Consider the following 26,333-nt stretch of genomic DNA (forward strand, 5'->3'; position numbering starts at 1 on the left):
TGCCGGCCGCCGGGGCAGCGAGGAAAGCGGAGGCGAGGAGCGGGGCATCCCAGGCCCCGCTAACACCGCCGGGCTGTACGTGGTCGCCGCCTGCCGCAGGCACGGCTCCGGCGGCCATCGCGGGCTCGCCACCCCTGTGCGCCCCTCCGAGGACGGAGGGGTGGGGGCAGAGGAGGCGGAGGAAGCGGCGGCGGCACGGCGAAGGAGGGAGGGAGGGAGCCGGAGCCGGGCCGGGCCCCGCAAAAGCAACAGCAGCACCAGCTCCTCCTTCTCGGTGAGTCCCGCGCCGCCGCCTCCGGAGGCTGCTCGCCGCCGAGCCCGGATGCCGGCGCAGGCCGGGCCGCGCTGCCGAGGTGCCCAGGGAGAGATCCGCGCCGGGAGCGGGACACCGCGGCCTCCGCTGGGTGAGCGTCCCCGCGGCAATGGGCGCGCCGCGGCGGGTCTTCCACCCCCTTCCCCCGGCGGCAGTAGAGGGCTGGCGGGGAGGAGGGAGGGCCAGGGGATGGGGACAGTGCGGTTAGCGCTTTGCCCGCCGCCCGTCGCCTGAGCGGCGGCCCCGGCCTCCTCTCCCTTTGTTCGCTCAGATCCCCGAGCCTGCGGCGGTGCCAGGCCCTGCAGAGGCACCGGGGCCACGGCGCGGCCTGCAAGGCGGGCGGGTGGGGAGCCGGGCCCGGGCCGCCGAGGCTCTGCCCAGCCCCCCGCTGGGACAGGAGCGGGCCGGGGCCGGCCTCTCACCCCCACCAGCCGCCGGTCTGCCCTGGGCCGCTGAATAAACACGCCCCGCTTCTACCGACCACATTATCGAGGCAGCTGAATTAGGCTGACTCGTCCCCACCCTCCCTGTAACCCGTCTGCAGTTACGGGCCTGCGGGGTCCCCGTCTGCAGCCGGGTGGGGGCTGGTGCGGCGGAGGAGCTCGGGGGCGCCGGTGTCGCGCCGTTGAGATGAGGGTGCGCCGCGGGCTCCCGGAGGGCCGAGGGAAAGAAACGCTGGTTTCTGGAACAGGCAGCACTTGAAAACTTGACTTTAAATCCCAACACCAAACCCCCAAACTTTACTGGCTTATTGTTCTTCAAGCTGCTTCTTGTGTTCTCCTTCCCTTAATGGTGCTGCTTCCCTCGGTAAAGAGCTCCTGGCCCATGCCTACCCGCTTGCTGAAGAAACCATTGAGGTTCTAAGAGATGTAGAGGTTGATGCTTCTGTGGTGTGAGGTGCTTTAGCTGTGTCTTCTTGTCTCCTTTACTCTTTGGCCTTACTATATTTTAAAAATCATCTTAGTTTGGAACACTTTTGTGGAGTACATTACTTTCTGTTAAGGCGTTGGTTGCAGAATAATACACTTCAGCCAGGGAAAGCTGCTCTTCCACTTAGTAAATTCTTGTGCCCTTTTACTATTAAGTGCCAGCCTCTCTTTCCTACCTGCCAGGAATGTTTATACCCTGTCCAGCCTCTTAATACACCTATAGTTTAAAAATGCCTGCTGCAGGCCTTCTGTGTTAGAGAGCTGCTCTCTGCACAAGTGCTTGAGTAGTGCAGCTGCATTTCTGCTCTGGGTGGAAAAAATAGCACTATTTTTGTTTCATGTTAATAAACGCATCCTTGGATTGTAAAAAATATGGAAGCTTCAGTATAGTTACAAAATAAATTACTTGTCTTGACTGGGAGACTTTAAATTACTAGAGCATGTGTAGATATTTTTGGAGTCTTCTGCAGTAAGGTGGTAATTGTAGCATGCAGTTTTATGTGTAACTTATGAAAGGCAAATTTCAGCTTTTTCAGAATGCTTTTCATGAAGTGTTAAGCAGTACTTGAATGGAGTCTTCACTTCCTATTACATATTTCTTGTATTTGTGGCTTTGCTCTGTGTTCAGAACTGAACTTGTACTTAAAGCAGGTTTACCTGTTGTAGGCTTAGTCAAATGTGTATTCCCTGTATCCTGAGTTTTGAGATTTAAGTACAGTTTTAAATTAAAATTTTAAATTTAAAATTAAATTAAAATTAAGATTAAGCTTTAATGCTTCAAAGTATGAATGGTCATAGTGTATTGTTATAGACATACCTGCATTTGCTAACTCCCTGGGAAGGAGTAAGGAAGGAGCACCCACCGTATTGTTTGCAAAGCTTTTGTGTCACTTCATCACACTGTGTATGTGCAGCATCAGAGTGTTCATGTGGGTTCAGAAGACATAATGGATAATCCTTAAACTTCCTGAGAACTTGACATACTGAAGTCTGAAAAAGATGTATGTTAATTTAGACTATGCTGTTAACTTCTTTGGTCCTAGATTGTGAAGTCGGTCAGCCAGACACCTTGGGTTACTCTTGGAGGGGGATGTTTTGAAGAAATAACTGCTCCACATTGTTCTGCAAGTAGATTGATTGCACCTCTAAACTCTCCTTAACACAGTAAAGTGATGAAGTGAATGAGCCCTTAATTAACAGATCATCTTAGAAATCAAGTTACTTCTTTCTGTTCTTTCTTATGAAGTCTTCTATAGTCATACAATAACTCAAACATAAACATTAGAAAGACTTTTATCATGTAGATGCCTTGAGTTCAGTACATACTTGCACTATTGCTGGCAAAACCGAGGCCACAGTCCAGGGTAGTCCCTTACTCAAATACTTTATTTGCTATTGCTTTACTGCCCTCCTGGGCCTACACTATTTTGGTAGTGTTTGGATAGTAGCAATGTATAGGGAGTTGTAGGGAGGTGAGTGATAACACAAAGTAGGTAGGAAGGATACTCTGCTGGTATGTGTCTCAGGTTTTTGTTGATAGTGTTTTAATACATGTTACCAACAAATTAGAGGAGGTAGCTCAAGCAGTTGTGATGCTCCATGGAGGAAAAATAAAGACACAAGTAGTATAAAAGTAAATGTAATCCAATTAAGGATGCAAATGCTATAAAATGTAGTGAGTACAAATTGGATAGGATTGGGATTGAAATGTAGAATAAAGTTTTCTTATGCAACTATCCTGTGATGAAGTATTAAACTGAAACGAAACAGAACTTTGAGTTTCCTCATTTATTGATTGATGTATTTACTTCTAAAGAGAAATAACAGTATCTGGTAATGTCTGTCATGTTCGTGCCAAAATCTGATTTCATTACATTTTCGCGTACACTTATTTTTCAGTAAATACATATCAGCCTTCAGAAGAAAATAGGTATACTTGATGCAAAGCCCCAGATTCTTACATCCTCTTTCCCACTGCCTCCCAATAAGATTTTTAGTAAAATCAGAAAAGGAAGTATCCTTTTTTTTAAAAAAAAAAAGGTCATGAAAATTTTCCTTGACAGTTTTGGGTGGCAAATGATATACAGCAGTATGTTATTTTAGAAAACATGAAGATTGTGCTTGTAATGGAGTATTTATTGTCCATGTTTAAAAAGCAGCTTCATACCAATAAAATATGCTTCTGATACAGCAGAGGTTAAAGATTAATGGCACACAGTAGGTTCTTTCTTTGTTGTTATTTTTGCTTTTTCCTCTGTAAAGAATTAATTTCTGAATTTAAGCTCTATATTACATAAGTTACATGGATATATTTCTGTGTTAAAAAGTTACACTAGTTTTGAAACATTTACAAACTTGTACCTTTTGTGTTGTTTTTTTTTGTTTTTTTTTTTTCTCTTTTTTTTGTTTGTTTTTTTTTTGTTACAGTAGGTTTTTTTTTTTTCCCCACTGTAGCTGAATGATCTTATTGAAACAAAAACCTATCACCTACTTCAGCCTCTCCTGGTGGTTAAAATCAAAACAAGCTGGCCTTGAATTATTGCCTTGGGTGAAAATGGAAAGCTGTCTGCATGTGAAGTGTTGTCTAATACATCAAGCATATAAAGAAGGTTACACAGTCTTTGCTGGACTCTATACAGACTGAATTTGAACCAGCACCATGATGCAGAATCTGATTTAGTCTACTTATTGTAAGAACTAAAACTCTCAGATCCAAAGTCATTTTGAACATAAATTATGTTTGTAATTTCTTTCTTAAGGTCACTTAAAAGTTGTACCTATTTTTTTCTTCTACCACTTTTCAGTGTTCTGACGCCTGCTTTTGTCATGTACAGGCATGCAGGCAATAAGCATCTGCAACTCCAGATAATTTCAAAAAATTTTGGCTTTGCAAATCTGACTGCTGTTCATTAGAGTCTGTAATGTAGATTTAAGGACCCATCTTTAGATATTTTTAGTTAAAAAAAAAAACAGTGATTATATGTCAGGAAATTTTCTTCTGGAAAGTATTAAGATAACATACTCTGAAAATTATTGGCCCTTTTCTGTGTCCTTAACCATTCACGTAATATTTTGGTCTCTGAGGAACTCAGTTGGCTTTGTTTGTGACAAGAATGTAAGCCACATGTTACCTAAAAAAATTATTCCTTGATTGCTACATCACCAATAAAGCTATGCAAGTTAAATATGAGTCTTTATTTGTTTAGCACAGGTGCCTATGTATTGGCTAACTTGTTCTGCCTCTGACTTAAAAATTCTATTTAAGGAAAATGAATAAAAGTCTCCTTGCTTGCAGGTAACCCCAACGTAGGCATGCTGTATATAGGCATTTCTGTCCAGCTCTCCAAATACTGTTTCCTATTGTGTATTTATAGGACACATAGATCATGAGATGGTTCCTAGCCTGTGTGAAACAGCCTTTACTTTTTGAACCTGCCAAGTGCAATAGGTTGGCAGTTTAAAAAAAAATCTCAGGTTTGTAAAGTATGTGGGTTTTTTGTTACAAACGCCAAGTAATTTTACTGTAAACCGCTGTAAAAACAGTTTTGGATGGAAGATATTTTCTCTTGCAGGGAAGGTATAAATAGTAGATGGTAGTCTTTTCTTCAGCATGTGTGAGGTGATCTGTAGTAAAAAAAAAAAAAAAACAACAAAAAACAATGAAAATGAACTTATGTGTGGTGTTAAGTAAATCATAGGGATATGTGGTATTTTTCTGTGCTTCCCAGAGCAGTGTATAATCAGCAACTGTATTTGTATTATTTAACTTGAATAGTATATGGTAATAATCTGTAAGATGACTTGTGTAAGGTTTTGGTGCTCTCAGCTAGCAGCTAAATTGATTAATTTTAGGATTTGAGATTCCAAACTTAATACCTTTGGTATTGTTTCTCAAGGATATTACATATTATTTAATACATAGAGTGCCACTCTTGATGACAGAATTGCTGGAAGTGAGGATCCATTCAGGCTTAGTTTTACAGTGGATGATCTCTGTTTTTCTTGAGTAGTTTTATTCTTAATTAATCTTGACATTCTCTGGTAAATGTGCTAAAACAGCAGTTTGTAGGAGTCTTGAGTAGGTGATTGTTTTTCATTCTATAATGCAGTCTGCATTCCTTGGATAGGTTGAGAACAAATTAGTAGGCTACTCCAAACATTTCCAAAGAATGTTTGTTTGATCCCAAGATGTCTCCAATGCAGTGGTCAAGTTCGGTTTCCTTTTTGTTCCTTCTGAGTTAGGGAATTCTGTCTCCTCTGACTTTGCCTCAGTAAGTGCTACAAGACTGGGCAGTTACAAGCTGTAATGCTGACTTCGATTTTGGCATCAGAAATGGGTTTTAATACCCTTGGATTACCTTTCAGTTGGTAATTGGGCATCGGATTAGAAGATTTATTAAAACAGAGAAATAGAGACTGGTGGCATCAGGGCAGAGGTGTTTGATTACAGAAGGTGTGCCTTCTAGGATAAGATTTGTGGAAGCTGTACTCTAGAAACTGGGTAGACAGCTTTTCTGGTCGACTCCATTCAGGAGCTGGTGGGAACTAGGCGAGTAAGGAATTCTCGCAGGATTCACTGAACAGAAGCTGTTTGTGCAGGCATACTGGTTTGGGTGAAACCTGTGCTGGGGAAGTTTTCGAGGCTGGAATTTTGGTCAGCCCAATGGGAGTGCTCCAGAATACTTGGTTTGTGTATTAAGAGGTATGAGTTGCTAGTTTATGTGTAAGATCTTAAGTCTGGGTCTGTGTAAGGTAGGTACCTAGTGGCTTTCCTTTTTTCCTTCACCTCAGAGTTCTCTCTTTAGTGGAAATCGGGCAAAACCAATGCTGATGCAGTGCTCTATGAAACACTGATTTTTTTTTTTTTCTCCTTTTCTTGGTTTTTGAAAGAAAGAGAGCTTTTGGTTAATAGTAAATAATGTTGGGAAGTAATAAAGGATTAGCATAGGCCTTTGGCATACTTTGTGCAAAAAAAATCTAGTTACTTGGCAAAATACTTGTGTGTAAATACAGATATTCCACAGTTCCTTAATAAAGGGATAAAAAAGAGTCTATACTGACTAATGCTCTGGTCCTGTTTGCAGTCTAATCCACTGGTGGTCAAAAGACAGTGAAGGGAAGTTGTTACATCAGTTCTGACTCAGATGTCCTGTATATTACTGAAATAAGTGCTTTTTGGAAGCAGCAGTGTTTAAAATGTTGTTTGATGTGGAAAAGAGTAACAGAAATTCTATGTATCAGCATTGAAAAGTATGTATCCTATTTTTTTTAATTGGGCTAATATATTTTTTCATTTTATTTATAGCGTGTATAAGTTTAAATGTATGGCAGAGAGAACAGGATTAAAAACAGTCTGCGTGCGTGTATGTTACTCTTACTTTTTCATGCTTGAAATTTCAAGCTTAGCTAGCTTTTGCAGCCAGGCTTCTATACTCCTGGCTCTGCAGAAATTTGACCTTGCTCTGGAGATAGCTTTCTTAAGGGCTTTGAGTTTGTGTAAATCTCACAGAGCATATTACTTCATATAGACAGTGAGCATTTTATCTTAGATTCTGCATGTGAGGATTTATACACCAATGTGAAATTGCTCAGTGTAAGGCCCCAGCTCTTCATGTGCAAGCTAAACATAATGTATAATAAACACTCCTATTGATTTAAATGTCTCCTCAAAGTTAATTAATCTTTGCTGGGTTGGGATTCAGTATTAGCAAAATCAGATTGTTTAGGGCTGTGTGGAAGATTATTTTCCGCTTCTGTGGAAAATTATTAAAAAAACCCAAAACCCACCACCACCACCCCAAAAAAAAACCTGGAACAACCCACCCAAAGTCATCCAGTGTGCATTAGGGCAAGATCATGTCTAAAAACTTTCACTAAAATGCTCTCCATCAGTTTCTTTGGCGTGGTAGTGAGATGTTTCCGTCTGCAGGTGATTAGAGTGTAGGTGTAGGAGGAAAAAAAGAACTTCCTGATTTTAATAATGAATAATTAAGAGTCTCTCTAGTTTTGACCCAAAATTAGAAAATTTGCATGTAGAGTAAGCTTTTTCAGAACTGGTATATTCTTGTAAATCTAAGAAATTAGGACTTCATAAAAAAGAGGGCTAAGCAGCTTCACCTATGCAGTAAAAATTCTGTTCTCCTTCTGGTAAGTGTGCTAGTTGTGCGGTGTTAATTTATGTGCCTTCTTAACACCCCTTTTAAGGATCAGTCAATTTAGAAAACCTGTTTAATGTTTCACCTTCTGTTTTAAGGGAAACAAGATATTAATTCTCTGAGATTAGATGGAGATAATACTCTCTGTACAGGTGGGTTTACCCCGTGTCTTTGACAGTTCCTCGAGCACAGCCATGTCTCCTGTTTCTCGTATATGTTATGCATGGGCTCAAAAACATAAAGAAGATAATGAGTTTACCATTTGTTCTTATTGGGCCTCCTGCCAGTGAAAATGGGAAGGGAAATATTTTAAATACGCAGTATTTTATAGTCTTGCTTTCCCAAATGCCAAGCTTGGGTTACTCTCTGCAACAGGTCCTAAGACCTTGGAGGGACAGCCAGGATGAATGCACCAGGAGCCAGCGGGCACATGCTGGGTGCAACTTCTGTTCAACTGATCCAGGTTCTACTGCTGGAGAGTGTTCCAGCAGCATCTGCTTAATTACGAGAGGTACTCTGTGAGGAAGAAGATTTCCTCTTAGGAAATCCACCTGACTGAAGACCCCCAGTCTTTAAACAGAAAGAAGGAAGTCCTCTTTCTCTGCCCCCCTGCCCTATTTTGTTTTGTTGTGCTGGCTTGTCTGTAGACTAAACCCTGCTTTCTGTTTCACTGACCATGAGAGATTGTTCTTCAATAGCCAGTACTGTTTGGCATTCCATGTATAAAATCAGTTAGATTTGAGGTTGACAAATGGTCCTAACCTAATCTTCTTTATGTGGTTTGATACAGGTACCACCTTTTTTTAAGTGAGGAATATTCATTTAAAAGAACACAACAGTTTAGAAGGATTGTTTTCAAATGTCTCATTCTTGAGAATTAGAAAGCTTTCAAACTGTCTTTAAGTTTATTTAGGAATTGGCAGGCTAGCTTATGAATCATGTAAAGTCCAAAGGAGGAAATAAAATGCTGGGGGTACTGGAAATAGAATATATTGAAATAAGGATTGCAATAAAAATAATTTGGAGTTGTAATAGTGGAAAAGAGGACAGAATTATGAGCCTTGTCTTGTTTTTGTATTCTGTGCTCCTAAGAAATCTGATGATACGTGACCCTTCTGTGGCAGTATTGTATGAAGAACATTTTCTGATTCTGAAGATTCCAAAACTGATTTCAGAATCAGTAGTGAAGTGTTAAATATTGTATTATTGTTTTACTTCTGTATTGGTTCATCAGGGTGAACGTGTGAGTAGCTCTGTTAAAATCTCTGCTTAGTGTTGAAAAGTGAGTGAAGCTTCTGCCTGTGCATGCCTCCCTGCTCCAGCCCCTCCAAATTTAGAGAAGCTTAAAATAATAATTGTAGTACTCAAAAATGAAGATGCAGACCATAGGGAGCTTGTGTACTTATCAAGTATTATCAAAGCCAGTAGTTTTATGATAAGCATTTATTTAAGTACAAATAGTGGGGAAATAGACTTTTAAAACAAAATGGATACTAGTATTTATTTTCAGATTGTTGAAAGTCAGCTTAAATTATGTCTTGTATCCCTCAAAAGTGTTTTTTTCTCACTTCAGAATATACCAGACAAATCCAGCCTACTAAATTTGCATGTACTATTTTTCAGAAAATTTGATTAAAATTATTTTTTTCAACTTCCCAGATTAAGTTGCTTCTGTGTTGTACAAAATTTTGACTGCAACTGTTTGAAAAACTCTTTCAGTGTTTGTTAACTTTGTCTTTTTAAAAATGCAATTGTTTTATGTAGTAGTAGTGGGAAATAGTATGCTTTCCTATCAGTATGAGGTACTAAGTTACTTAAAGCTTTAATTTTTATTTCATGAAAAAATAAAATAGACAAAATTTATCTGCAATGAAATAAAACACAAAAGTATATAGCAAAAAAATTCTCTTGTCATTTACATGTACAAGTTTCACAGATTGCAAGCAGTACAGGCTGCATTTCCCAGTGATGTAAAATACAGGATGTAACAGCATGGTATCTAGAGCCCTCGTTCAAAATGTAAGACAACCAAGTTGATTCTCCACTTCTGTCCTTTCTGTATGAGGGTTTCCCTGAACACCAGCCTTTTGGCTGCTCTGTAGTGTGAAAAATTATTCCTTCTTTTAAAGCTCTTCTGCAGAAGATTAACTGAACTGGAAAAGAAAGGGCTAGAGATAGTCTGTTTTCTCATCTCAGTGAATTAAGCAACTGCCTTGGAGAGGGAAAACCTTGGACTGAATTTCTGACCCATTTCATCCTGCATCTGAAACTTGTTACAAAGTAAGGTATCTTAATCAAGAATGAGTAAGAATTTCCCTTCCGCAATTGCTAGGACCACTATCCAAGTTGGTAAAATTTGTAGTTTGATTTCCATTGGTGCAGTTTACTTACGTGATCCTGAGGGATACTATGATCATTTTTCCGCTTCTCATGATGTCCCTGAAAAATGGTTGCCATTGTATTTTATGCAGCATGATTCTGTGGGGTGATGATGGGCAGTCTTGCAACATGCCTAAGGAGGTAGGTGAATGCATAGCCAGAGGTAGGCATTGACGCTGTTCTGTACTCCTGCTTTTAAATGCAAAAAATAAGGCTAAGGGCTACTGAAGAGGTTTTGATAATGATAGTAATAATAATATCTCTCTGAACTTTGGTACTTTATAGATTAAGCAGCTCTGTGTATGTGAAGAGGAGAAGGGTTTTGATGAGCAATATTTTGAGTAAAAGATTCTCATGTCTGTGTAGCCTGACTCTTCCAGTGTGCCCTAAATGCTGTTGTTTTTTTAGAGGAGTTGCTTATTCATAGGTACTGAACCCCTGCCCCTCCCTGATCTTAACATGGACAAAAATCAGATGGTTTATCTCCATTTATGTAAGACTGGTTGTAGTTCTGACCTTTGCAGTTTGTCACAATGTACTTTGCTTTGATTTGTGTTTTTGGAAAGCAGGCCATCAGCCTCTGATCTTTATTGTCAGAAGCAGAATGTGGTACAGTTGTGAGGTTACTCTGTGCCCCACTGCAGTCACCAGTTTAGCAGACTCAGAGTTTGTGTCATTAATGGTTTAAACTCTGGGCAGAAATATTGTAGGCCTAATTGTTATTCTGAATTTACATTCTTTGCAGGTTGTGCTTTCACCAGTGGTTTAGAACTAGTCTTGAAGGTTCTAGACCACTTTCACCAGTGATCTGGAACTACTCTTGTTTTGGTTCCAGGGTTTCCATGGGTGTCTGTATGGATTTTTATTTTTTTTTTTTTAATTACCTTCCTCCATAACTGGTATTTCCCCTCCCCCCTCATCTTTCTAACTCCTTGAGATATATACCACTGATGGATCTTCTGCTTGTTATCTGACTACCTGATATGTTTTTTACTATAGGATGTGATTCATTCACTTACTGCTTTGCTATTTATGAAACAGTTGGGCTGAAAAGACTTTGTAAAATATCTGGCAAATTGTAACCTTTAAAGAAAGTCAGGAAGTTGAATCATGACTCAATAGAGGACTTTGATAGAAGGTACCTTGAAAAGTTAGGTATGTGCCCACAGGATGATGAACCTCCAAGGACTTGGGTTTACCTTACTCCTCCATTGACAGCAAATCCCTGAAAGGGACCACAGCTTTTACCGATTTCCTTCAGTGGGTGGCAGTTTACTGTTGCAGTCAGCTGCTGGAGTTAAACTCATTTGGTTCTGTTGTCATCTTGTACTTTTACCTGGAGAGATGGGGGAGATTTCAGATTTAAGTAGATACCCATTTACTCAAAACCCCAGCAGGTCAAACCACACCCCCCTCCCCCCGCCATCACTCTACATCATAAAAAAAATCAGAATTCATGTTTTGAATTATGTAGCCCTAAGTTGGCCTATTATTCGGCTTATGAATCCATTTTGAAAAGTATAAAGATATAAAATTGAGCTCTCTGTCATGGCTCCTAAAGTGTTGAATAGAGCACTGAATGCCTGAGCATTATTATATAAGTGTCAGATATAGAGACAGCAAAAATTTCCTTAATGAAGCCAATAATTATATTGTGAGTTCTGGAATTTGGATGTTAATTAGTATACTGTAGGTGATAGGACCATACATTTTAAAGGGTGGTGAAAGGTAGAATTAGTGTAACACTATAGTCCTGTATGTGAGGTGGCAGGATGGAGAAGAGAATTGCTTAGGCAACCTTTCTGGCTTTTCTCAACTTTTGAGTTATTGAACTTTGAACTTCAATGAAATTGTTTAGTGTGTTTCCTCTATAAATAGTTCAGATAAAGGATACAAAATGATTTTTTTTTCTCAGTATGCTGTTGTTCAAGAGGGAAAACACAAAAGATTTTACTCCTTTGTGATAGAAGTTGTGTGTGATTATTTTAGTGAATTTTCAAGAAAGTAAAATTGATTCTGGAACTTACTGGTCACTTCAAGAATAATCTCAAATTTTGAACTGATGTAATACATAGAAAATGTTTTTAATTTTTGGTATTTTTTGATAGTGATTTCTTGTCACAGTGGTATAAAAAGTATTGGTTTTAACTGCTAATGGGAAATTAAAACCAAATCATAGTAACAAACCACTTTTGCTTCTAAAGAACATAGTTGAGATACTGGCAGTTGGAGATAAGCAGTTTTTCTGTTACAATGGAACAGTTATGTGAAAGGTGTCTCTGAGGAATAAAATTGTTTCATGCCACTTTCCTCGTTTTTAGAAATGTTTTGAGTTCCAGAGAAAGCTTTTCCTGTATTTAGAAATGTCCACGCAGATTTATATATATATATAAATAATATATGATTTTTTTGCTATGGCTTCTCCCTCAGCTGAGACACTACTTGTTCTGCTTATTTGATAAAACTGTATTGGGCAGTTCTGAAGAGGCTTCAGGGCATACAGGCAGGAGGAGCCTTGCTTGGTTGAGTTTGTTTCTATATGAAATAATGCTAAAACAAACTGTAGTCTTTGAATGTGAGTTTAACTCTGAACTGTTCAGAAGGGAACTTTGGTTCTTGGGTAGCAGCTTGTGCTTTAGATGAGATACTACATGACAGTATTTTATCTAGTTGTTATTTTAAAGATGGAAAGGTCTTCAACTAAAAATTGTTACTTAAATGTAACCAATCCTTTTTCATCTCAGGTAGTTCATGTTTCACTGAGTGTCAGTTTCTCTTTCAATGTGTTATACAGAATGGTGCATATACTTTCATATTATACGCAAGTTATGTTTGTGTTAATGGTGTGCATTTGTAATAAAACAATTGGTTATTAATTTTGAAAAAATGTCACTGTTTTTAATAAAAAAGAATGAACAAAATTTATGTGAATTTCACACAAATGAGATTTCTTTCATATTTCATTCGTGGAAAATGAGGATAATACCAGGTGTTGGGTTTCTGACAGAATTTTCCATTATTAGAAATTAAATATACCAGCAGATTTATGTGTATAAAATATGTATAAAAAAAGCAAAGTGATGGAATAGGGGTCTCTGTGGTTTTGAAACTTACTAAATCTTTGAGCTGTATGGCAGCCAAATGCCTTGATATGAGGCAAGTATTATGTAGTATTGACATTAAACCTTTTCATATGGTCTAGGGGAGAATGGTGGATCTTTGTGGTATCTGTGTAGCAAATACATTGCATTTTTTTTTTTCTTTGATAATTTAGTGAAGAAAGTCCAAAACTAGAGGTCAGTCTCTTCCTCTCTGTGATTCTGAGGAATGTCCTTATTAACTGCTTCTTACTCCTTGGCATGTATGTGTGAATGCTGTACAGATGCTGTGGGGAAGAGCTATCTTTCTGCATTATTTCTCTTTAATCAAGGTGCTATGCTCTCTTTCCTCTCAGACCATAAATGGGTCAGCTTAATCCTTCCATTTATGTAAAGGGTTAACTGAGTTATAAAGGATTGCTGCATTTTAGCTTAAATTGAGAGGGTAGAGTGTTACGTTCTAATGAAAGAAAGCTTTTATTGTTATTGAAAAAAGCATGGTAAAAGTGGTAGGGTGATAGCTTGTAAAGAACTCAGATCTGACCTGGTCATGCAAATTTAAAGGTTAATTCAGCCCCAGTCAGAAACAAAACCAGCTGAGGGTAATTTGAAGACATGGGTGTGGCCATCATCAGTCATGAGATCCAAGGCAGAATGGTAGGTACAAAAGCAGTATAAGACTGCAGTGTACTGTAGTTTGGTCAGGCCTTCAGAGAAGCAGAACAGGAAAATGACTCCTACTTCGAGCACAGGTCCTCCAATTGTAGAACATGACTGTGCTTCATATGGTGAAGCGGAATCCTCTGTATTGTGAATTTGCAAACTGGACTCTTATTTCAAAAACTTGTTTCAGCTTTTGTTCTATCTTGTGTATGTGTTAGACAGCTTTGTGTTAATAAATTTAGCTTTTACAGTTTTAACAATATTTCTTTTGTTAGTAGTGAAATAGATTAGATAACTAAATTTGGATTATTGCTTGAAGAAAAGCATGTTCTTAATTAAGTTTGGGGGTATTTTTACAAAGGTGTTTTGTGTTTTTTTTTTTCCTGCTGGATATTTTGAAAATAATAATTTTAATTTGTACAAAATCTTTTTTCTGGTTTTGCGTACCTTTGATGCCAGGTGAATGTTAGAATGTTTTGTAGAAAAAAAGGTCAATTAGATGTTCCTGATTGTTTGTCAAGTAAGCATAAATTGAATAGGGAAGGTGAGCAGTTACTTGCTGGTCAAGATACCAGTTTTACAAATACATGCTGTCAAGCCACCTGTTGGCATAATAACGTGGCTAGGAAAATGTTTAAAATAAAAGTATTGTTTTTTTTTTTTCTGTGAATGTAACTCTCTATCTCTCTTGATGTGTTGCTTAGGTTTTGATTTCTGCTGCTCAAAAAGAGAGTATCCCATGTTGCACCTTAAGGAATGCATAATTATCAGTCATACTTGCTTGGTGCTATAGTATGTAAAAGCTACTTCCTCTATTTTTGTTTTCACATCAGATGAATTAGACAGGAGCAAACATGATTATAACAAACTAACAACTCATAATTTAGGGAGAATGGCAATATTAAAAAAAAAGATAAAAATACTCAATTTTTATTCCAAGTAGTATAGTGAAGTATATGGTGATACTGTGTAAACCTGTTTTCAGCAGAAATATGGTACAAGGCTTTTCCTTCTGTTACTTTTCCTGTCTTTTCCTCCTTTCTCTCACAGTGTCTTCCTTTCTTTTCTAGCATTATTCTCCTGCACACAGACATGCATGTACATGTGTTAACTTGGAGGTGTATTTTTGTATTGCCCATTTGGTACATGCCCTATAACTGCAGGGTGTATCCATGGTAGAAGATTGGCTTGAGAAGCTGAATGTCCTGACAACACTGTAAGAAAGATAATTCATGGGACCTGTTTTATGTCTCTTCATCAAAATATCTGTGTTTTGGAAGTTGGCCACAGTGACGGTGTTTCTCTGCTTGCTGTAGAAATGTTAGCCTAAAGTGGCCCAATATAAACTTCGAAAGTGAAACGAACATCAGTACAAGTCAACATGAAGTGGTAATATTCAGCTGTTGCCTGTCTGCTAAGTGTTTTCTTCCCTTTTTTGGGAAGGGCTGGAAAATTGTTTCTCACAATTGTTATTTATTCACTAATATTAAAAGAATACCAGATTATTGCTAGCCACAAAAATCACTTTGAGAGAATAGTCTGCTTTATTATTTCTGCCTTTCTGGCGTATCCTTTAAATGGGTGGACAACATTTCTAAAACTGCATTTTGAAATTCTGGGATTCAGAAAACAAGTTGCATTCAGAATTGGGTTTTAGTGTCTGCATCTGTACAGTTAGATAGGTAATGTTCTCTTCAACACATGTTCCAGGGTTTAAGCATTAGGCAGAAGTGGAAATTTTTGTTCTTGTGGAATGTCTTTCCCATTCTTCCTTTCATTTTCACTGTATTAATTTCAAATTTCTGTTGTTCTCAAATAAGTAGGCACAGAATCTGTTCTTTGCTGAAGGCAGTTTCTTACTGTAAATTGTATACTGGTTTCTGCAAGTAACTTTACAAAAATCTTACAGCAAAGTTCTTTAAAAACTTATTCCTTTTTACAGAACATTGTGTTGGTGCTTCTTGCTAAATGAGAAACTCCTTTATAGAGCATTGTAATCTTAGAAGTTTTCAGACTCCTAACATAACTGAGTAAATAATTAATAACTGTATGAGGACTGCATAAATATGTTTGATAAGCAGTAAGTCCTCCCTGCTATGTGGGTGCTACCATACCTTGTAACAGAGGAGAAACATTTCTGTGTATCCACCTTCTGTCAGGACAGAGAGGTAGGCTGGACCCGTACACAGAAATGAATTCTCATACATCATCTCCCAGGAAATCTAACCTTTGCTTATGAAGCTAAACTTAATTTTTGCTGACAGACAGCCTGCTGCAAGGCTGGCTGCTGCAGTCTTGTAAAATAGCAAGAAATGAAAACTGAGTCTGACCGAGCTTTATTCTTCTTCATCTCCTTTTTCACAGCTGTGAAAAAGAAAAAACAAGGTTTATTTGCACTCAACAGATGCGCTTTCCTGCAGTGAAACACATAGCAGATTTTTTAAGTGACTTCTCTCATTTGATTCAGCAAAAATATTCCACTGTTCTGTTTTTCAGTAGCTTGGCATATGTAGCTTCTGGGTCATTTTCATTTGCTCTTTTACCCCTCACTGCTAATTCACCAGGGTCTTTAGAGCCAAGTTGTAGCTTTCTTTTCCCTGTATATTTTCAGCATGCTTGAAAAATTCGTAAGCCGTATACGTTGTTATCAGATGTCTGTTCAAAAGAAAGTGATGAAAGGTGGTACTTGTGCCAGTCTTTTAGTAAATGTATAAAAAAAATACAATCTGCTTTGTTCCCTGTTGGTTCCCAGTTGTTGAGAGATGTAGTAAGAGTGGTCGAAGCAGTTACTGTTCTGGCTGTCATCCACCCAACTCCCCCAGAGTTTCCTACTCCAAAAGCAACAGTGGTGGTATGATGCTGTCCATGTTCTTGAGCTGACACCAGCTGATAGAAGCTGGTGCTGATTTCAGTTTAAAGTACCGAGTTAGTGTGCCTGTAGTAGCTGTGGAGCAGATGTGCACCCCAGTCAGCCATCCTTATGTAAGTGAGATGCAACCTTGGGAGAGGACTGTTAGTGTTAGTAGCAGTTTTTTTGCTATTGTAGTGATGAGATTATTGTAGTTACGAGACTGTATATGCACAGATGAACTGTAATACGGAGATGCCATTTAACACCCTTCACTTACTCCCCAGAGAAAAACTACCAATCAGATAGAAATATTCTTCCTGCGACCAAATACGGGAAAGAAGAACAGGACTTACTGCAAGCAGCCATGGATTAAGTAGTGCTTACAAAAAAAAAAAAAAAACCCACAACAAAAAACCCACAAAAAAGTCAGGGAAATCCATACGTTAAGGAGCATCCTTTTTCAACAGCAGGCCAGAAGCAATTAGTCAAGGTATACAGACTTCTTTGGCTTTGCATACAGTTAATTCTATTAATGGTGAAGAAAAATCCCTTTATTATTATCTTATCCCACTTTTCTACTTATTACCAAAGGCATACCTTGCTTATTCTCTGCTATAGGTTGCTAACTGTGATTAGGGTTACTCTGTATGTTGTTAGAACATTATTGCCCATATAATGTTTTCCCTTTAAGCTTTGTAAAAGGAGGGAAAAGAAGAAGAAAAAAAAACCAACAACAACAAACCCAAGAAAAAAAGCAATGACATGACTTACTGTTGTTGTTTTTGTTTGTTTATTTTGAATTGTAATCTGTGTAATGCCTATTAAATTATACTGGCCTCTAGAGAAGCTGACAGTACTTTCCCTAGCTGTTCATATCTTAGAGAGTAGAAGTTTAAATTTGTGGTGAATGACATCTAGTCAGTGTTCAGGTCTTTGATTAGTTAGCTTAAAAATAGGCATCTTTGAGAACTCTTGAATTGTTATGAGTATAAAGTACTGTCAGATGATTTTCTCATCTGTCTTTTACCTTATTCCAGTTTTATATGAAGGTGTACGTCTGAGCTTCTCCACGCTCTAGAAAAGCAGGTATGCAGGAGAGGATGAGGTTTTGTGTAATTTGCAATCTTACATTAATGTTCATTCTCAAGCCACTACTAAAATCATCCATCTTTTTTGTTGTTTTCAAGGTATAAGATTATTCAATGGGGTTCAGATTACTTCATTTAAAGACTCTTCATATTAGAGTAATACAGTGAAGGAATTTACTTGAAGCTCTGGGAAAGGAAAAGAACCTCACCATCCTAAGAATGTTGACAGCTCCTATAGCGAGAAAGCTGAATGTAGTTTATATGTTCTATCAGAAACTGATGGTATTTGGAACAGATATTTAATCTTTCTTAATGAGTATTTTATGTATAGTTTCTGTACTTATAGACTGAAACTGGTAATTAAATACATGGCAGGAAGTATCTTGAGCTAGTATTTTCTGTTACTGGTTTGAAGAAATAACTTCCAGTGATCCAGACTTGATTTTTTTACTTATTGAAGTAAAATCGGGTATGGAGAACAACTTCTTAATAATTTTACATACATAGATTTAGGAACTCTGGAGTAAATATAGACTCTTATGAATTTCTGAAATACAGCACTTGAAATTGGTGTTACCTTGTGTGCCGAACCCAGGACACCTTGAGATGCTGTTTTTGAAACACCCTTCTGAGTAATGCATGAATATATTTCAGCAAGAGTTTGGAGGCAGCAGGGGAACAACATCTCATACTTCTGCAGATAATTAGACTAGGCTTCATTATCTGACTGTAGTGAAAACCTGTTGCTTGTCATGCCCCAGGAATGCAGAAACTTTTTTATCTTTCAAGGTATCTTTAGTTATTTTCTTTAATATAAATAATTATGTTAAAAATGCAGTAAGTTGAAGTTGTAAATTATGTAGGTCTTATTACGATTCAGTATAAGAATGAAGATTATGTATTTCTAGTGAACAGCCAGACTTCTCAGGAATACTGCAGTTGAAAATCAAGTTCAGTGCTCCACTGTATCAATTTATGGAAATAAATGAGCAGATTAACATTTATTTAACAATGTAATTTATATAGGAAAGTCTCTAAGTTATCTGAAACAGCATTGATTAATAGTTCCAAGCCATTTTATGATGGTATTTTTATTAAACTTGTAAAAGGTGATTCTTCGTTCAACCACGAGTTGTATTTTGCTGTGTGTTTCCAGTATGATGTTTTCTGTCCTGACTCCTAAAAGTTAATGTTGTATTTCTATAGCAGTGTATTCTTGCAGTATTGTTTATAGTATTTTTCTCAGGAAATGAGTGCACCTAACCTGAAGGTGTGAAAAAGATAAGAAATAAATAAAGGTCATATAAATACAAATAATCAAACTTTTTGTTGGTGTACTTTTGTGAGTACTGCATTGAGATAACTATGTGCTGAAAATGTTTTGTAGCATCAAACTGACTAAACTGTTGACTATTCAAAGGCACAAATGGATTTACATTTTTTAAACTTCTGCATTTTTTCATAAATCTGCTTAAAACCATGACATTGCTGCTCTTCAGATTTCAGAGAAGCAGCTTATAAAGTTTTTGCTTTAATTCTTTTCACTAATAATTTCATATTTATATGTAATTAATACATATTGTTATTCTTCAAAATAAGGCATGTGAATTTAGTTATGATTATTTTTATAAGCACAGAGGGGCCCATGTTGTTTGCTGGGTAGTAATCTGGCAGTCTGGCAATACGGTAGTTTTTGTCTAGAGGCCTGTGTTTTGTCAACCTGCATAATTTTAAAATTCCAAGATGCAGAATTTGTGATGAAAGTTCATAAGGCAGAATTTCATTTTGCCTCATTAATCTGTGTGTTAACATCAGATTCTCTTGTTGGGTCTGATTAATCTCCCATTTTCAATATGTATGTTCCAGGTATTACTGTGTACATAGCTACCAGGCTTTGGCAGTACATTGGCATAGTTCAGACTCTGTTTTTAGCCAAATATACCTGCAAGAAGAATTTCTGGAGGTATCTCTACGCTGTCTAAATTCACTGTACAGCAGATGGCACTGGAAGAGCACATCAGTGGGAGATTTCAGTGATGCTATAATTCATACAGAACACTAGCAAAGCTGTTGCAGTGCTGAGGGTTGTGAAGAAGTTGAATAGCTTGTTTTAATGTATTCCTGGAAGGGGTGCATGCTCGGCTCTTCTGCTTCAGCTCTTCTAGATGTAGCCAGTAGAAAATTCTACACTTGCAAGTGTATGAGTGCGTCATGTTGAGGACTGGTTATACAGTACTTTTAAACACATTAATCCACAATGCAGAATTACTGTTACGTTTTTAAGTATGTGCAAATAAAGAAGAGTATATGGATCAATTAGTATTTTATTTCATGGTGTATTTGCTTTCTGCTGTCTTGGATAAATACGTGTATGAGGTATCATAAAGTAGAGTGGTTCTCATGCGGAAAACTTGTTTAGAGTTGTGCTCTCATTTGTAGGTGTGTTCAGTTTATTTTGCAGAGCTTTGGCTGCAGCCTGTCATTGACTAGATTTTTATCATCTTTTCCTGGATGAATGAGCTGGACTTTTAGATATATGCATGTTGTTCATGTAGTTTGTATTTGAACTTCAAACCTATGTTATTTCTTTATATGAAATGTTACAATGATACAAGTAATGAGTTGTGCATTAGGACAGTCGTGTTTTGCTTGATGAAGACATTGGCTGCTAAGGTAGATTGACAGATGTAAACCACTAGCTCAAGCAGGCTCAGGCACATTCAAAGTAGAAAATTTTTTAATTCTCTGTGCTGCCATAGAGATTTATCTGTTGAGATTATTTTCAGATACTGCTTTTTCATTTGTAAAGCAATACATTTTTATACCGAAAGACTGGTATGTGATAAAAAAAAACAAAAAACTGTTCTTTCAAGTGAGCTGTTAAGTCTTTTAGTTATGGAGAAACTGAAGAAATGTTGTTCCTTCAGCCAGATCCTAGGGAACTACTTATTTTGAAGCACACCAATAAAAAATATATCATGAATCAGATGGTTTGGGTTTCTTACATCTCTCCCCAGTCAGCAGCCTGGTAGTGTTATTTTATTTTCTCCCTAGGGTAGAAGGCAGATTTTACTTTGTTTCATGCTTGCTTTTTCAGGGCTAGGAATTGCAAACATTATGATATACTTCCCACAAGGATGGGGGTACATACCTGATGAAGTGGAAATAGTATCAGCTTGTGGATGTCAGAAACAGTTGGAGAAGATCATGAATTTCACAAGTGAGGTTAATGTGAGGATTCCCAGGCTTCTGGTAGTACTTACACAAAGGCACAGTTAAATTTATCAAATGAACAAGCACTCTGACTTTGTCAGTTTAGAAGCAGCATAGAATCCTGAAGTTAAATTTTTCACTCATTTTGTTAGGTTATTTCAGTTATGCATGATGAAATGAAACTGCAGATTGGTAAGATGGCAAAATCCAAATGGTTTAGGAATAGAAGGTCAACAAAGCATTTCAAGTTACTCTTCATTGATATGTAACTGTCCCTTTATCTGTATCTATAGCATTTTCTTAAAAAAAACCCTGTACTTTGTCAGTTATTCCAGTATGCCAAATTTCAGGCGTATAAAACTCACTAAATGTGTTCTGCTCATGTTTGATTTTCAGTACTTCTGTATTTGCCAATTATTCGAAACATATGGAGCTCATATTAAACATCAGTAATTTAAAACGTTAAATTTTATGGCTTTGCATGTATCTGTCATAAGAAAAGGAAAATAAAAGTAGTGTCTTAACTTCTGAAAATATGTACACATATCCCAGTATCATCTTCATGTTTTTTCAGGTGTCAGAACTCCTGGTACCACAGGAATCATCTTAAAAGTGGGAGATTAGCAGTAAACTTCTAATAAAATACTGGGTTTTAACATTTTAATATTTATTTATAGCAAGAATTGGTTCTTAGTCTTTTGTTTAGGAAACAGGTTCTTTCCTAAAGGCATGTTTTCTTTGCTGATGGCAAGTAAATCAGTTTATGGGAAGAAATTTTTTAGTTTCTCCCCATTGAGAGAAAGTGCTCTTTAATTTGGTAATTAGGAAAAGGAAATTGAAATCGCCTAAGATACTCTAAAGATGGACCTGGAAAATGTCCGAGGTTATGGCAAAGACAGAACGGGTCTTTGTGGTGGGGTGATGCATAGTGTAGGGGATTTGAATACAGGACTAGGGTACATTTCTGAGTAAAGCAAGCATTAGTGCTTTTGCTGTTTGAGAGCAGTGTTCAACTGCCCAGCAGCAGGGCTTTACTCAATTTTTGTCAAGGTATTTTGAAGTTCAGAATCCTTAGATGTGTTTTAGTTTGCTTTGGATATGATCCTTTAGTCTTTGTGTACTTGAGCACCACAAAAGTTGGGCTGGATAATAGTAATAGTCAATGGATTGCTGTTTGATTATAGTAATAATTCTCCTTACAAGATTTTATGCAATTTTTGAGTTGTTATTTAAGAAAATCATGTTGTTGACTTGATCAAATTAATTTCTGTTCATGCCATTATTTTCTCAGTTGCTTGTACTGTGATACCATGGGTGAAAAATGTGGAAAAGGGCAGTTTTGCTTTCCCCTCAGTCCCCCAAATTCTGGAGGGTTTCTTGAAAAAATTGGACTCCTTCACTTGCCATGTTTATTAGTCTGGCACCAGGCTCACTGCTGCAGTTTGTGCTGCTCATATCACACATGTTTGGAGGTATGTGGAATAATGGCTATTACTAATGGTAGAACCTACTTCTGTGGCAGCAGCAGCTTCTGTTTCCCCTCTCTACAGAGCTGCTTGCTTTGGAAGGTCTAACTAATATTAAAAACACATAAGCCCCCACCAAACCCCATAAAACCACCCTCCCACCCCCAAAACCACTGCAGCCAAGCCTCAAACAAAAAACGAAAACAATAACAAAAAAAAAAAACACCAACCAGCCAACCAAACAAACACACACAAAAAAAAAAACAACCCGAGCTGAAAAGTCTAATTTGTGGAGGGGGTGGGTACATGACTGGAAGAAGCCAGGTGGGAGCGGTTGGCTGGGCTTGGAGCAGATGTGTCCACTTACTCTTGGCAGAAGTACTGCAGGAAGAAAGCTCTATTAGTACAAAGCAAGGAGAGCCCGTGATTTGACCTCCTCTGTACTTAAAACAGTGTTTGGAAATTAACTTTTCTTGTATGGAAGTTCAGGAGGAGACTTCTATGACTTGCTCTAACCAGATGTTACTTTGCTGTTAATGTGTGTCTCTTCACTAGAGTTAGTTTTCCTAGAATTATGTAGCTATTTGAGTATTGCTCAACTTTCCTTTGTAAAGAAAGTGTGACCTTGTTAGACCATGTTTTAGGAATAATTAGAGTTTAATCCTCTTGGATAGAATATATAGAGTATCTTTTATAGTTTTATCATCTATAGTGGGGATTTTTAGGAGCCTTCTGAAAGAGAGGGATGTTTCTGTGCTTGAAAATTTTATGTACAAGCACATATATACATATGCAAAATTCTGTATACATGCATTAAATATATGTGCCTATGAGTGTGACATAACGTGTGAGGGAGGTAATCCTCCTTCTCTGCTCAGCTCTTTTGAGGCCTCACCTGGGTAGTGTGTCTAGTCCTAGGCTCCCCACTACAAGAGAGCAAGTCCAGCAAAGGGCTTCCAGAATGATTAAGGATCTGGAGCATCTTACAGGAGGAAAGGCTGAGGGAGCTGGGCCTGTTCAGCCTAGGAAAGAGAAGACTCAGGGGATTTGATAAATGTGTATCTGAAGGGAAGATGTCAGGAGGATAGATCCAGACTCTTCTTGGTGCTACCAGGTGATAGGACAAGAGGCATTGGGCAGAAATAAAAACACAGGGAGCTCCAGCTGAACATGAGGAAGAACTTCTTTGCTGTGAGGGTGACTGAGCATTGGAACAGATTGTCCAGAGAGCTTGGGGAGCCTCCTTTCCTGGAGATAGCAAGAGCCATCTGGATGCAATGTGCTCTAGGTGACCGTCCTTGAGCAGGAAGGTTGGACTAGATGACCCCTGGTGGTCCATTCCATCGTCAGTCATTCTGTGTATATTTTATAAATAGCATGCTGAAAGAATAAAAAAATAAATGAAAGGGGGAAATCTCCAGGGCAGATATATCAGATTAATTCCTCGAGCCTCATTGGTTTCCAAGTCAGCTCTCTATATTTACTTCTGTTTGATGCCCACTACTTAAAGTGCAGGAATTTCTGTTTTGTTTGGAGGGCAGAAACCCTTATGGATAATTTAAAAAATATTTCTTTTGTGAAGTTAATTGTTTTTTATTTGTTTTCAGGAAATGGCTCTTGAAGTTAAATGAGGCTGGATAAACACATAAATGAAGCAGAAGTTGCTCTGCATGTGTTAGGGCTATATCACCACAAGCACTGCTGATCAGCCAAACTTGGTAACTTGTCATAATGAAGAAAATTAGTCTCAAAACAATTCGCAAGTCCTTTAACTTAAATAAAAGTAAAGATGAAAGCGACTTTGTAGTGGTTCAGCAGCCGTCATTAAGTGAATTTGGAAAAGATGACTCCTTGTTTGGCAGCTGCTATGGTAAAGATTTGGCTAGCTGTGAAGTCAATAGTGAAGATGAAAAAGGAGGCAAAAATAGATCAAAAAGTGAAAGTTTAATGGGTACGTTAAAAAGGAGGCTTTCAGCAAAACAAAAACAGAAAGGCAAAGGCAGCACACCATCTGTAAGCTCTGCAGATGATGACACCTTTTCTTCCTCATCTGCTCCAATAAGTTTCAAAGATGTGCGAGCTCAAAGACCTCTGAGATCCACTTCTCTCCGTAATCACCATTACAGTCCAACTCCGTGGCCCCTTCGACCTACAAATTCAGAAGAGACTTGCATCAAAATGGAAGTCAAAGTCAAGGCCTTGGTCCATTCCTCTAATCCAAGCCCAGCACTGAATGGTGTTCGAAAGGACTTTCACGACTTGCAGTCAGACAACGTGTTCCAGGAACAAAACAGTGTGTTAAAAAATACAGAATCTCAGAATGGGGACTTGCATCTTCATATTGATGAACATGTGCCTGTAGTTATTGGATTAATGCCTCAGGACTACATTCAGTATACTGTGCCTTTAGATGAGGGAATGTATCCTTTGGAAGGATCACGTAGTTACTGTCTGGATAGTTCCTCACCCATGGAAGTTTCAACTGTGTCTTCTCAAGTGGGGGGAAATGCTTTCCATGAAGAAGAGAGCCAAGTGGATCAGGATGTAGTCGTTGCACCGGATATCTTTGTGGACCAGACGGTGAATGGTTTGTTGATTGGTACCACAGGAGTCATGTTACAAAGTCCAAGAGTTAATCACAGTGATGTCCCTCCACTCTCACCTTTGCTACCTCCAATGCAGAATAATCAAATCCAAAGGAACTTCAATGGATTGAATGGCACAGATGCCCATGTGGCTGAAAGTATGCGCTGCCATTTGAATTTTGATCCTAACACTGCCCCAGGAGTTGGAAGAGTTTATGATTCTGTACAGAACAGTGGTCCTATGGTTGTGACAAGTCTCACAGAAGAACTGAAAAAACTTGCAAAACAAGGATGGTACTGGGGCCCCATTACACGTTGGGAGGCAGAGGGAAAATTAGCTAATGTGCCTGATGGCTCGTTTCTCGTTCGAGATAGTTCTGATGATCGTTACCTTTTAAGTTTGAGTTTTCGTTCCCATGGAAAAACTCTTCACACTAGAATTGAACACTCAAATGGTAGGTTTAGCTTTTATGAACAGCCAGATGTGGAGGGACATACATCTATAGTTGACTTAATTGAACATTCAATCAGGGACTCTGAAAATGGAGCTTTCTGCTATTCGAGATCTCGCCTGCCTGGATCTGCAACTTACCCAGTGAGACTGACAAATCCAGTATCTCGGTTTATGCAGGTGCGTTCTTTACAATACCTGTGTCGTTTTGTAATACGTCAGTACACAAGAATAGACCTGATTCAGAAACTGCCTTTGCCAAACAAAATGAAGGATTATTTACAGGAAAAGCACTACTGAAAGCTTACGGGAATCATGCATCTTGCACTTTGGGAACGACAACAACAAAAAGAGATTGAATTACAGTTTACAGACTTTCATTGCTATCAAAATCTTTTGCTGCCATAAAAATATTTCATTTTTGTGTGTAAAAGAGAAGTAATGCATTTGGATTTATGTTTGTTTTGGGGGGGTTGTGTATTATTTTGGGGGGCTTTTTTTTTTCAAGAATGATCTCAAGTTTATTTTTAGAAGTGTGAAATAGCTATCTTTCATCAATGTGCAGATTAATCACAATGTGAATGATCAGATTCTCCTTAATTTCCCCCAAGTCCTTTGCTGCTATCCACTGTGATTTTTATGCATTGAAAGCACATTTCATGTGTATTCAACAATAAGTAAAACTCAAATGAAACTTATTCAATGGATTTCCCCCCCCCCCCTGCTTTAAGATAGCCTATTTGAAAAAAAAGATCATGGATAAAAAAAACATACTGGTATTCTAAATTACAGAATTTACACCTATGTTAAAAACAATTCCCCAGTATCCTAATTATGAATTTCTATAAGATATGCCCTAATACAGAACTTACAGTGAGAGCTGTGTGATAAGAACATAGTTATGCAGCATATCTTTGGGAAAAAAAAAAAACACCTTTCTCCTCAGCCTTGTATTGTCTATACTTTTGTGTTTGAGAAGGTTAGTTCAGCTGCCTTTTTGTCTCGGTGTTCTGTCCTTCTAAAAATGGCCTTTTAAAAAAGTCAATGTGTAGTACCTATAAGGAAATGGCAGTATTTTGGTCTTGTCAAATATTACCTTTAAAATCATGCCCTAAGTTAAATAAATGAACATCTACCAGGTC

At 38.1% G+C, this 26,333-nt stretch overlaps 1 protein-coding gene across 3 annotated transcripts; it reads left to right on the plus strand.

The window, feature by feature from the left end:
• The first annotated feature begins 192 nt into the window (after nt 1–192).
• Nucleotides 193–26,333, plus strand: SOCS6 (suppressor of cytokine signaling 6). 3 transcript variants are annotated; one of them, XM_061448891.1, is made up of 2 exons: nt 193–404; nt 23,763–26,333. In XM_061448891.1, the coding sequence occupies exon 2, from the start codon at nt 23,887–23,889 to the stop codon at nt 25,489–25,491; it is 1,605 nt and encodes a 534-aa protein (XP_061304875.1). In that variant the 5' UTR covers nt 193–404; nt 23,763–23,886; the 3' UTR covers nt 25,492–26,333. The 3 variants fall into 3 exon arrangements, with proteins under 3 accessions (XP_061304875.1, XP_061304876.1, XP_061304877.1); XM_061448892.1 differs by lacking the exon at nt 193–404 and adding an exon at nt 9,480–9,682; XM_061448893.1 differs by lacking the exon at nt 193–404 and adding an exon at nt 9,480–9,677.

Source organism: Pezoporus flaviventris, unplaced genomic scaffold, assembly GCF_033815535.1.
Source record: "Pezoporus flaviventris isolate CSIRO_AGI_PZ_B2104156 unplaced genomic scaffold, CSIRO_AGI_Pfla_v1 ptg000007l, whole genome shotgun sequence".
In the NCBI taxonomy this organism is placed as follows: Eukaryota; Metazoa; Chordata; class Aves; order Psittaciformes; family Psittacidae; genus Pezoporus; species Pezoporus flaviventris.